The 13,233-nt window shown below is 39.1% G+C and overlaps 2 protein-coding genes across 2 annotated transcripts; one reads left to right on the forward strand and one right to left on the reverse strand.

Moving 5' to 3' along the window:
* LOC137728969 (calcium-dependent protein kinase 2-like) lies at positions 1–3,660 on the forward strand. The gene is made up of 8 exons (XM_068467785.1): positions 1–773; positions 1,260–1,403; positions 1,496–1,648; positions 2,070–2,185; positions 2,315–2,482; positions 2,562–2,689; positions 3,036–3,135; positions 3,215–3,660. The coding sequence occupies exons 1-8, from the start codon at positions 17–19 to the stop codon at positions 3,287–3,289; spliced, it is 1,641 nt and encodes a 546-aa protein (XP_068323886.1). The 5' UTR covers positions 1–16; the 3' UTR covers positions 3,290–3,660.
* A 7,270-nt stretch (positions 3,661–10,930) lies between these two features.
* On the reverse strand, positions 10,931–13,233 carry LOC137729439 (peroxidase 42-like). Its single transcript, XM_068468385.1, has 4 exons — positions 12,912–13,233; positions 12,437–12,625; positions 12,090–12,255; positions 10,931–11,741 (listed from the first exon to the last, which is right to left on the reverse strand). Exons 1-4 carry the CDS (start codon positions 13,152–13,154, stop codon positions 11,329–11,331), a joined length of 1,011 nt encoding a protein of 336 aa, XP_068324486.1. The 5' UTR covers positions 13,155–13,233; the 3' UTR covers positions 10,931–11,328.

Below are 13,233 nucleotides of genomic sequence, written 5' to 3' on the forward strand. Positions count from 1 at the left end.
GAATCCTGATCGGAAAATGGGTTGCTGTAGCAGCAAACAGAATGCTCCGAAACGCGGTTCAAATGGGTTTGGGTCATCCCAGCCTTATCAGCAGCAGCAGACGGCGGCTCAGCCTCTGAAAGTCTCATCCCAACAACCCCACAACCCACCACCACCACCCAGACCACAGCCCCAGCAGAGGGCACAGGCTGCACAGCCGCCGCCCCAACCAAGAGCACAGCCCCAGCAGCCAAACCCTTCTCCAGTAAAACCGGCGCCGCCGCCGAATAGCATTCTCGGGAAGCCCTTTGACGACATTAAGCAGTACTACACACTCGGAAAAGAACTGGGCAGAGGCCAATTCGGCATCACATACTTGTGTACTGAGAACTCCACCGGCCACAGTTACGCTTGCAAGTCGATCCTGAAGCGAAAACTCGTTAGCAAAAACGACAGGGAAGACATCAAGAGAGAGATTCAGATTATGCAGCATTTGTCTGGGCAGCCAAACATTGTGGAGATCAAGGGAGCTTATGAGGACAGGTACTCTGTGCATTTGGTGATGGAGCTCTGCGCCGGAGGGGAGCTTTTCGATCGGATCATAGCGCAGGGACAGTATTCGGAGAGGGCTGCCGCTGCAATTCTGCGTGACATTGTGAATGTTGTGCACATTTGTCACTTCATGGGCGTGCTGCACCGCGATCTCAAGCCGGAGAATTTCTTGCTGTCTAGCAAGGATGCGAAGGCAATGCTGAAGGCAACGGATTTCGGGTTGTCTGTTTTCATTGAGGAAGGTGAGTGCATTGATTTTTATGATATATGTTCATATTTCCTGTTACAAGTTGTAGAATTTTGAGCTTGAACGTTTTGAGTTTGCTTTTGTAATTCCCTATTTGTTGATATATGCCAAATGTGTTCTAAAAATACCAGTAATAGTTTGCTACAAATTGTTATTCATCTAGTTCAGTTGCAGATGTTATAATGGCAAGAAGTTATATTGTGAACTGAAAGTTGTGTAGTTTACTGGGAACCGATAATATGATTGTTTATACATTGTAGTGAAGGTTTAAGTAGTAAGAGTGGTCAGCCTGCGCCATTTCCTACCTTATGCAGTGTAGCTAATCGAATTATGATGTTTATAAACTACTTTATTCCTTTGTAAAGCTTTCCGAAAAAATTCATTTTCATTTTATTGCTTCAGTTAAGTATATATAATCTGAACTTTTAATCTAGTGGATACATTCTAATGTGTAGCGATACCTACTTTGTCCTCATCTCAGGAAAGGTGTACCGTGATATAGTCGGCAGTGCTTACTATGTTGCCCCTGAAGTCTTGCGGCGTAGTTATGGAAAGGAAATAGATATTTGGAGTGCAGGGGTTATTCTGTATATCCTACTCAGTGGTGTACCTCCATTTTGGGCTGGTAAATATGAATTCAGTGTATTCTTGCTAAACATTCACTGTTCTCTTAGGTTGTAGTTATCTTATCGTTATATCTCGTTCTTTATATTGCAGAAACTGAGAGGGGCATATTCGATGCCATATTGGAAGGAGTAATAGACTTTGATAGTCAACCATGGCCATCAATATCAGACAGTGCTAAAGATTTGATTAGAAGGATGCTGACACAGGACCCAACAAAGAGAATTACTTCTGCAGAAGTTCTCGGTATGTTACCTCTCAAATACTATTTTGGATGGATTGAAAGTTACAATGAAGCAACACATGCTGTATAAGATATAATTTCCGTCGATTATTTCCATTTGTATGATTTATGGACCATTCTCCTTAAATGTTTCTTTGTTATAATCTCTTTTGAAACGACATCTTTTTCATTTGCCTATGAAATGACATGATAGAATTATGCCTTGTGCTGGCGTTCAAGGGATAATCCTATGTTTAGTTTTTTGCCCCATGTAGTAATCTGTTGCTTCCAAATCAACGAGCCAAATTTAGCAGTTAAATAGAAGCTGAAAGGATAAATATACAGCATTACAATAACCAACTTTTAGCCACACGGCCCTTGTTACCACCAGCTCTTGTTTTATGCGTGTGCTTTTGACTGATATTTAATATTCTGTGTGCTCAGAGCACCCGTGGCTCAGAGTAGGCGGAGTAGCATCAGACAAGCCAATAGATAGTGCAGTACTCTCTAGAATGAAGCAATTCAGGGCAATGAATAAGCTCAAGCAACTTGCTTTGAAGGTAATTTTGGGACTATGTTCCGAAGCTCCTATCTTTACCCAATATTGGCAAAGTTTCCCGAGAATTTCTTCTTACCATATTTGTCTTTTTCCCTTAATAATTTTTGTACATTTTGAAAATTTCCCCCAGGTCATAGCAGAGAATCTATCTGAAGAAGAAATTAAAGGCCTTAAAACAATGTTCGCCAATATGGACACTGACAACAGTGGCACAATAACTTACGAAGAACTGAAGACAGGTTTAGCGCGTATTGGGTCGCGGCTGTCTGAAACCGAAGTTAGGCAACTCATGGACGCTGTAAGTGACTATCAATTCCCCAGGAACTCAATTATGTTGCTTCTGGCTATTTTTTTGATTTCCGTGGAACACATTTCAGGCTGATGTGGATGGAAATGGATCTATTGATTACATAGAATTTATATCTGCGACTATGCATAGACAAAGATTAGAAAGAGATGAGCATCTCTACAAAGCGTTCCAGTATTTTGACAAGGATAGCAGTGGGTGAGTTGACAAATTTTGTGCAATGCTTCTGTATACATATGTCGTACTGGATTTCTGTTTTTGATCAAGTGAAATTCAACTACTTGATCCTACTGGGGGAAATAAATAACTTTGGATAAATTTCTCGTTATGATCTTGCTAGATGTGTGCTCAAACAACTTTCCGCGTATTGATTCATAAATTTAGTCTCAACTTGTGAACTTTGTCAGGCATAAGTAGTTACGAATTACTATATTTATTAGCTTGTAATATCATAATTTGCAAGGAAAGAAACTGTTTATTTCTTTTTATCATTCAGTCATAAAGTGAATGTTAATGAAGTTCCTTTGTCAATTTCCACTAACAGGTACATTACAAGAGACGAATTAGAGGCTGCTATGAAGGAGCATGGAATGGGTGACGACAACACCATCAGAGAAATAATTTCTGAGGTTGATGCCGATAATGTAAGTTTGCTCACGACTTTCAAATATCTGCAACTTTGTCTCCGTCGTGTTTTGTACTGATTTACTTTGAACCAAATAGGATGGGAAGATCAACTATACGGAATTCTGTGCAATGATGAGAAGTGGGACTCAACAACCAGCAATGCTCTTTTAATTCCACTAACAGGCATTTCAGAACTTACAAGCACAAGTGAATCGTTATGGATTTGAGCTGCTTAAGTGAGTTTGACTGTTGGATCGTATGACTCGTGTGCTCGTATCAGAGCATTATTTCCGGGAGGTATGAAGTAAACTAGACTAATCTTGATCGGAAACGGGCAGTTTGAGCATGTGAAGCTAGAGTTTGGTGTTTGATTAATTAGGCTGTGTTTCTGTGCATCTATTTACTTGTTATCTTTTCTTCTTTTTTTTTGAAGTTCCTGTTCAATCTTGTTATGAACCTTTTCCCGAGTATACTTCGATTTTAATTAATTTAAAAATATTTCGTTGTGAAATAAATGCTGAACAAAAGTACTGCCGATGATAGGAATTTTGCTCTGTATGCTATATTGATATCACTTTTGCATCCAACTCAACTCAACCTCTCTTTTCTTGCTATGTTCTTCTTTCACTGTGATTTCTTCCACGAGGAGTTGTGTTACGGTCAGTCACCCACAAGCCTTGAATCGAGCGCACACTAGAACGATAGAATCTCTCTAGCTTCAGATAAGTGCTCAATCCGTTTGGTGTCTGGGATCGAATATGATTGAAGTTGGGTCCAGGCAATTTTATTAAGTCTCATTCTTCGAGATGAGACTTAAGACCCAACATGTTAGACCGACGTCCAATTTAACAAGTTTAGTCCCAACATTTATAAGTTCACGGTACGACGGCTATGATAGTACCTAACCAAGTGTCTCAATTCTTAAACTTCAATTAATCCTTCTATTTTTTTGCACACTTTACGAGAAAAAAAAACAAAGTATATATACGAAGGAGTCCTTCGGAAGGACACCCACTTGACAGATACCCTTCAATCCCAGGATTTCTTATTAGAATGTACTATTTACTTGAAAATTAAAAAGGCAGTAATCAAGAGAGGTGTGTACCCATTATTGTAGGACTTTCCCTTCCCCTCTCCAGCACTGCAGCACAGTTTCCATACAAACCCTGAAGAAACATTTCTTTATTTATAGCTACTATTTTGGGCGCCCACAGGTTTCTATCACATACATCTCGTGTTTGTAGGGCATATCTCACAAAAACATATAATTCTTCCAAATTTAGGACCTCTGATACAGTAATAAATACTGTTACTCATTTGAATTACTTACTCTTTTGCTCCTTTAGCATCAAAGCGACATTGTCATGGGATTATCCGTAACGCTAAAGTTTTTTTATACAAGTGATATTATGAGAGGCAAACTGAACGCAGAACTTCGAATGCTGTAATAAACTCTTTTAATATACAAACTCCTTGTTACATGAACACTAAATTAGGAAAGAGCAAATGAAGGTGCCCAAATCGAATGACAGGATTTTTGTTTAAAATTAGAAGGATGGTATCCAAGGTTTTTAGCCTTCATATTCCCTGACACAAATTGCATTTTCAAGAGACAAAGCATTCCCACGTGAGGTTGTAATATTCTATGATGCTGCCCACTTACCATATATATATATAACCTCAAATCACCACTCCCTTGATTGCTAATTTTCATTAACTACAAAATTATAGAAATGATTAAGTTAAACACGAAGATAAACCTGCTCCGGTTTGGATTAGGATTAATTAGTACTCCACGCTAACACGAAATGATACAAGAACACAACACGATACAGCTCGATTTCCATCCTTATGTACGCTTGTAGAATTCGTTCGGATTTAGCTTAAGAGTATCATTAACATAGTCTACAAACTATTTATTATTTTTTATATGGTAATATAATATAGGAAAGGTGCATAGGATGCTCTCTAATCCTGCATTGCTGATTAATTAATTAATTAATTAATTCACAACTGTTTTATATGTTAATACAATTTTTTTATTAATTAATGTTAATTCACAACTGTGAATTGTCACCAAATTGTGAGACTCAAAGCTCTTAAAAAAAAAAATACTAAATAAACAAAAGGTGAGGCCTTGTTGGATTCTTATTAATGAAAATTTATGGATTGGCATCAAGCAATTTCCAAAAATGTAAACTTTCCCATAAGAACATAAACTGTTTTTTTTTTTTTTTTAATTATTATTTTTTTAATTTGTTTAACAAAGGGGCTAATGGCATGACATAAGAGAAATTACAAAATAATGCTACGAGGTCGAGAGACTTCAAAAATATCAGATAATAATAACTGCTTACAAGAAGATGGAGTTTGCTCAAAATAGATTGGACATAAAGCATGAGAGAAGCTCAGCCAACTCATCTGCAACAAAATTTATCTCAAGATAAATATGTCGAATATTATATTCCCAATCATGCAGTAACATCACACGATAATCATGTTGGCAAAGAAAAATGATCTCCACACTGCTCTTTTCTTTTGTATATGTGTTTGTTTATGTTATTTGGTTTTTCTTTTCTTTATTCGGTCTAAACCCTACATAAAGAGAAGTATGTAAAAAAAAAAAAAAATGGATGTGCGAGAATCGCTTTAATACTGAAGTCCAACGAGAGAGAGAAAGAGTGATGTGCACGTGCAGTTGCATGTCTGCCCCCTCGCCGGTCGCCGCTCTACTTTTCCAATTTAGAAAACTGAAACAAAAGCCAAGCACAAAAATAGCCCTAATCTTGCTTAAATATGTTGAACTTTATCTCAAGATTTTCTTCCGGCAGGATGCATTTTCTCTGAGAATTCTTTAGATGGTATTTTCCATTTCATATGATATTCTTACTGGTGTTCAAAGATTATTACATTTTTCATCATATTGGTGTTCGTCCTAATTAATGATGGAGCTTCACTCTTGTGCTCCTCTGGTCAATTCTTCTGCACTGTGCGTTATAGAGGACAGGATGAGAGGAGAGAGTGTTAATGTTGTCGTTGCTGAGATTTCGGCCGAACTCAAGAAGGAGCGAAAGAAGAATGCAAAGCTCATGGAGAGGATACTATTTCTTGAAGCTCAATTACAAGAACGAGAGGCTAAGCAGCCTCCTCATCCAGCAGATGGACAAGTAAGACCTTCACTTTTTTGGTGGTTTCTTTGCTTTTCAACGAATAGCGATGATTGAGACCGCTCTGAAAATGGCTAAAAGCACTTTTTTTGACAACTAAAAGCACTTCTGGTTTTGAATGATCATGTTTATGCCAACCTCTTAATATTGGACTTCAGGGAAGTTCTTTGAATGCAATGATAAGAAGCTTCAAGAAGTTCAAGCGACTGAAGACAGAACTAGATGACAATGGAATCGAAGATGGAAATGTTATCCCAACCGAAATGGCATCGAAGAAGAAGCATCACACGCAATGCTTGGCTCTTGACCGTCTAGTCAACTGCATGAGCACGGAGGAAACTCAGTTTTTGCATCTAGAAAAAGGAGATGGCGGCGATTCAGCTGACTGCAATGACTCTGATGATAGCGATGATGAAGATGATGATTACCGTGAAGAGGATTGTGTTAATAATGACTGTAAAGAAGGTGAAGTAGCTGATAATGTTTCGAGAATTTGTAGTGAGCTGAAATGTGAAGTTGTTGATAAGGGATTGGACGCGCAATGTGAAAACGTTTTCGCAGGTGGGATCGAGCCAGTGATTTCAAATGCAAACCAAAAAACGAATGAACCACCTGATACAGGACCAGTTTGTGATGAGATGCAACTTCGAACCCAAAACAAGAAAGAACCTAGTGATTTTGGAAGTGCAAGGTGCCATCTGATACCCTCAATTTCAAGGAGTTTATTCGTGCAGGATCTGCAAGCACATCGCAACAGAAAAAACCTCCGAAGGTGGCATTCTGCCCGAAAGAAGTGAAGAGAATAATTGATTCAGAAGCCCTGCTGCAGAAAAATGCTCAATCCCATACAATAAGAAAGATCATAGTTTTTGCATCAATTGGAATAAGGCATGGTTGCGAAGATATCTACGAATTAGACTTCAATCATTTTAGCATTTTAAGGAAGGGAGAGCCATACATGTCTACGAAAGATCCCGGGGTAAGGAAGTTAGTATTGTGATAAGTTTTGCATTTAAAGAAGTTGTCGATCTTAATGTTTCTTCGTTCATCAGCAAAAAAGCAATTTAATTTTTGTTCCTTACCAGGAGCATGTTCTGTATGAGAATCCTGGTGTTCGGAGGAAGGTATTTTACCCGAATCAACAGAATCCGACATTATGTCCAGTTAAAATACTCGAAGAAGAGAAGGCCATGCGACCATCGGATTCTAGCTGCCCATCATGGCTATTTCTCTGCATAAAGTATGGCGGAAGAACACGAAATCTTCCCCAAAATGAGTAAGTATTATTGGAGTAATTAACTTTTAATTTACCGAGGTTTGCAGCTTAATTTAAAATTCTATCTGCATAAATGTGTTTCAGATATGTAAGGCAGCGTATGGGAAGAAAGAAGCTGAAGTCTTTTGGGCCACTAATGTGTCGAATGGCAATGCTAGTTCATGTTCGCGGTGGGAACTTCTTCTTCAAGGCCTTGGGCATCACTCTTCTTTTCATGGCTGGTTTTCCTGATGATCTTGTTCAACGAGAAACTAAATACCAGAACTTAGACTTGCTTCAGAAATATTATAGGTATTTCAATCTAATATACTAGTAGGAAATGAATGTTTCTGAAAAAAAAGCTATTCGGATAGTTTTGCACCTTAATGTAATCTCTAATATAATTGAAGCACGACGTGTTTTTCCTTGTAGGACGGATGAGGATGCTGAAGGGGAGGAATTATTTCTTCCACATCCTATGACTAGTGATACTGTAAGATCAAGTTCCCAGTTCATATATCTGAGTACATCCTAGTTTCGATTTAACTTCCTAGTTTCGATTTAATATTGACAAATAAAAATTCGAGTTTCTGAATACTGATCTTGTTTTCTCTCAGCAGGCCGGTCCAAGTTCTCAGCAGTTCAGTGGAAAATCTTGTTCAACAAAAACAAAGGCGAAAAAACAACCTCACTCGAATAGCAAGCCTCGCAATATGCAGATATCTCCATTAACACGGACTACACTTTTGAGCTCTGCACCTTCTACACAATTTGGACTGGTAGGTCATCAGATTTCTATTCTTCACACTCAAGCAATGGCAACATTATCATCTCATACGCCATTAGATGCTCAACCAATCTCAAACGCTGCAATTGCGAATGCTGGTACGAATATCTCCTGCTCTAGTCAAACACCGTATCACATTTTTCCCCCACAACCACCTAACACCTTTGTGCCTATGGTATATTGGCCTCCCCCAAACACATTTTCTCCTGGACCCTATCAATCTACATATGGCTACCGGTCTTTCCCTTCTACTGGAAACCACTTCATTCATCCACAGCCCTATTACAACCATCCGTCTTGCAGTCCTTTGAACCCCAAAATGGTGGAACCAGCAGGAAAAAATGACGTGGCCTCGGAGGAAGCTGATAGTGGCTACGATGGCAGTTCAAGCAGTATTGAACCAAAGAAGAAATAGAATATCTGCCTTCCTCATAATTATCGTAACTTACCTTATTCTTAATAAAGGCTTTGTTCAATTCCGCTATCTTGTACTCAATGTAAGAAAATGAGCCTCTTTTCGGTTTTCATGGCAGATCTTGTCATCATTTTAACTCCGAACATCCAGAACAGAACAACCAAGCACCAAGATTTTATGCAGGACAGGCTTACGAGGCAGCAAGTTCCAAGTGACCGCGCTGCCTCATTAGCCTGCCCTGCAACCATGAACCAATACTCTGCGATTACCCAAGTATCATCAAGATTCTCACAATCCTTCTTCGAGGCATGCCAATCGAAGTCAGATATCTTTCTCTTTCACTTGGGAAATCACACATCTTTGAAAAAAATCCAAATCTGCATGAACTAATCAGTGCATTTCCACCCAGTAACAATAACATTTTCAACTCAAAAGGTTTCATTTGCACAATTACATGTCAATTCATAACCACGATGCCCTCGGACCCTGTCGCAACCTGGTAGCCCTCCTTAGTCAGCTGACTTACCGAAATCAAATTCCGCTTCAAACCCGGGACGTGCATCACATTGTGCAGCATCCACGGAGCCCCACTCAGTAACTTGACACGCACGTCACCTCTCCCAACAATGTCCAATGCGGCATGGCCACGTACACCTTTCCTTAGTTTCCGGCGGTGTACTTCTCTATGATTCCCTGGTGCGGCGAGCAGTGGAAGGCGACGCCGGGGGTGGTGATCCCCGACTCCAGCGAGGAATCGACGGTCAAAAACAATGCTTCGTTGATCACTTCGATGGTGTTGGCGGCCCAACGGTGTGCTTCTTGAGCCTGAAACTCTGGCTGACGTGTCCTCATTTGCCGCAGTGCAGGCAAGCGTCCCGCCATTTTCCGAGACCCGAATCCATAGCAAGAGTCCTGGATTTTCTCACTCGGGAAGAAGAAACCTTAACAGCTAATTGATCGGGGCATTTTTCGTCGGCCACGGGTCCAAATTAGGCTCATGGGCGTAGCCGTGCACGAATTGACACCAAAACTCACAACCAAGCCAAATGGGCCTTATTTAGGTCCAATGGGTAACCATTTGACAATCTTAAGTTTAATGTCTTCATTAGCTAGATATACAATTAACTTGATAGGAGTAGCAAATGTGGATGAGCAATAGGGGAGATTTTTCAGTGTGTTAGAAATATGGCTCGGTACATATTAAATGTAATAATATAATTTGTTGAAAATTTCCGTTACACCAAGTGTAATAATACAATTTGTTGGAAACTTGAAAAAAAAATTTCAATCAAATCGAGCTATTTCCCAACATACTGAAAAATTTCTCAAGCAATAGTGCACAAAGTAATAATGAACTATATGAAAACGCAAGAAACTTCAGTAAATTTACTTATTAGGACACAACATGTGAGACATGTGTATAAATTATAGAGTTAAGTGAGACTAAAATACATAAGAGTCTCATGCTTTTGTAAAATGTGCTCCTAAATAACGTGTTATATGGACTCAACTCCACATCGATATCCCCAAGTTTTTCTCATCTAAGAGAACCACCTTAGCTTATGACATGTGTAACAATCTCTCTCTAGGATTCACATCTAAAGACATTGGATCCAATGCCATGTGTGGCCATGTGTGGTCATGTGCACTTTTCTTATGCTATTCCTTCCTTTTTCTCTCTTAATTTGCTTGTCTTGGCATTTTCTAATTATTTAATATCAATTATGGAAAGCTTTTGGAACCTTCCTCTAATGGTTTAATTAATTATTGCTTCTAAAGTTCATTTCTTTATTCTCTTTACTATCTGAGTGCCCAACTTACCAACCGGTACTTAATTAGTGCATTTATTCGCTTAATTTTGTATTAATCAGAATCATATCCTTTCTTTCTCTTTAGTTTCCACTTTAGCTTTAGTTACTTTATGCATTGACATATCATTGACTACTTATAATCCACCACTACTTGGTAAGAGTTTTTTTTTTTTTAATAATTTTTAACAAGGAGAAGATTAACTACAATCCGATAAGAAGAGGATTAAACCTATGAATCATGTAAGGAGTTGAAGAAAAACGCGGTAATCACTAAGGCAATCTATCACTTATAGACAATAAAACACTAGTCAAGCATAACTACACACCAGGCAGCCGTCTCGGTTCTTATAACTATAACTAGTTGCACAACATGGGCATGATATGCAAGCATATATCATACATAACCATCATCGTTGAAATCCACAAATCAGCATACATGTTCAAAGTTCAAACCATCCATCCATACATACACACATCCCGACATATCCACCATGCCCATCTCACCCAAAGAGAAGAAGCCAAAAGATAAAATCGAAACCCTAAATCAGACACAGTGCATCATGAACAAGGGCCACTTGAACAACTGACCACATGCATGCCTTTTAACCCTAGCACTGACCAACTTCCATAAAAACAAAACAAACATATTGGTTATAAAAATAAAAATAAAAATAAAAACCCCTTTTATTATCCAGCAACTTGTCCCACACACATTTTCTCCACTAATTACATAACTAAAGAAGAAAAGTGCTTCCTGACAAAGCTGCTTTTTGCTCTAGTCCCGGATTTTATTGGCAACATTGCACTGCTGTCGGATCTCGCCCTTGTTTCCGGTGAGAGGGTTGTTCTCGGAGAGAATGGTGAAGGCTCTCGAAAACTCCTTGAAGAAGTAGTCTTGGCTCTTGGCCATTTTCTTGACGTAGGGTTTTGTCCTCTTGTCTGTGGCTAGCTGGTGATCCACCATCATCAAACCCTTGTTGTCCAAGATGTTTCTGTAGTAGTTATTATCGAAGATCATGGGGGTACCACGGTCATTTCTCACGTATTGAACGGCTTTGGGGTCGGGGATTGCATCAGGGCACTTCTTGAGCATGTGAGGGACATGGTCAGGGTTGAGCTGAGGGTCAACTTCTGGGTACAACCGGTGCACCAGCTTCACACAATGTGTTCTTCCAACACTGTGAGCTCCTGTAATTGGTTCCAACAAATACGACCAAATTAGTGTTTCTGATAGCGTTTGATATAACAAATTCCTAGAGAAGCAAAATTGTATTTGAAAGAGTTAAAAGTGTTTTACGACAACAAAATCACTTACGACTTATATGTTTCTTTGAAAAGTTCTTTTTATCACATAGAAGCACTTCTAGCAGAAGCGTTTTCCGAAAAAGCAAATCTCAAACAAGGCCTAGAAGTGTTTTGGGGCTGAAATAACACTTAGAAGTGTTTCCTTGACGCTTGTTCTCGAAATAGCACTTATATTTTTATTTTAACCTTTAAACGTGCCTCTAGTAAAAGCAGCTTCTAGAGCATATATACCTAGAAGGGCAACCAAACCGGGGGTGTCAATGCCCATGTCAGCAAACTTCTCAAGGACAACGGACATGCTCTCATTGTGGTCAGGAAGGTATTGCTCAAGGATTTCAGCTCTGCTTCTCCTTCCATCTCTTCTTCCAGTTTTAAGAGGAATGAATGGGCCTCCAAGCTGAGAACACAGTAATTAAGTTCAAAACACGGTTTAGAGAAATAATTTACTTTAAAAATATACCAAAACCACATTAAAAAGGTAAAAAAAAAAAAAGTAAATAAATCTATACTAATTCATCTTAATTTTTACCGATATATTAAAAAGGTAAATTACTAAATTAGATGAAGAGAAAATATACCCTAACAACACCCTCTCTGGCAGACAAGACGAGAATATCTGAGCAGGAAACAACACCAGGGCACTCTCTCTCCAAAGCTTCTTTAATCTCTTCAATGTACCTAAAGTTTCTCATCCCAAAGCTTCTGTCCATCTCCTTCTCAGACAATGATCTCCTTGTTGAGTCCAGCAGCAGAGATGCATCACATGACTGCAAGAAATTAAAAGGTTATTGTGAAGGTATCTCAAAAAATGGCTAAAAGTTCTTTCTGATTGGCTAAAAACGGTTATGATTACGTTTGTCATGTTTACAATAAAAGCACTTCTAGTAGAAGCACTTTTAAGCATAAGCGTTTTCTACAAAAACAGTCACAAACGAGTCTTAAAACGCACGATAGTGTGTGAGAGGGCTTGATCGACATAATGACATTTCCAGTGTAGGTAAGTTTCTCCGAAAAATCTTTATGAGAAAAAGTGCGCCGTATGAATGAATATACCTGGACAGCACAGTCATGAAAGATGTTCCTGAGCCAAGAGAATGCGGTGTTCTTGTGGCGCTTGTAGAGAAGCTTGACTTGTTCTCTGATGACCTCTTCAGCCTGAGGACATGTGTCTCTATAGAAGTCCATGACAAGGCCTGGGTCCTCCTCATTTCTCTCAGCAGCAAAGCAAGAAACTGCTGAGAGAGAAAGCAAAGCAAAGAAGAACAAGAGAGCTCTGGAAGAAGAAGAAGAAGCCATGGCTTTCTGCTTCTGCTTCTGCTGGTGGTGATATCAGTGAAGTCCACTGAGCTGAGAGGATCTTTAAATAAAAGGAGAT

This window comes from Pyrus communis, chromosome 3 (assembly GCF_963583255.1).
Source record: "Pyrus communis chromosome 3, drPyrComm1.1, whole genome shotgun sequence".
Classification (NCBI taxonomy): Eukaryota; Viridiplantae; Streptophyta; class Magnoliopsida; order Rosales; family Rosaceae; genus Pyrus; species Pyrus communis.

What these genes read in the sequence shown, in the direction of transcription:
- LOC137728969 (XM_068467785.1), top strand. Translation starts at nt 17, where the DNA reads ATGGGTTGCTGTAGCAGCAAACAGAATGCTCCGAAACGCGGTTCAAAT. An exon ending in TTAGGCAACTCATGGACGCT is followed by an intron (nt 2,483 to 2,561) that starts GTAAGTGACTAT and finishes AACACATTTCAG; the next exon opens with GCTGATGTGGATGGAAATGG. An exon ending in CTGAGGTTGATGCCGATAAT is followed by an intron (nt 3,136 to 3,214) that starts GTAAGTTTGCTC and finishes TGAACCAAATAG; the next exon opens with GATGGGAAGATCAACTATAC.
- LOC137729439 (XM_068468385.1), bottom strand. Translation starts at nt 13,154, where the DNA reads ATGGCTTCTTCTTCTTCTTCCAGAGCTCTCTTGTTCTTCTTTGCTTTG. An exon ending in CCAGAGAGGGTGTTGTTAGG is followed by an intron (nt 12,256 to 12,436) that starts GTATATTTTCTC and finishes CTGTGTTCTCAG; the next exon opens with CTTGGAGGCCCATTCATTCC. An exon ending in CGGTTTGGTTGCCCTTCTAG is followed by an intron (nt 11,742 to 12,089) that starts GTATATATGCTC and finishes AACCAATTACAG; the next exon opens with GAGCTCACAGTGTTGGAAGA.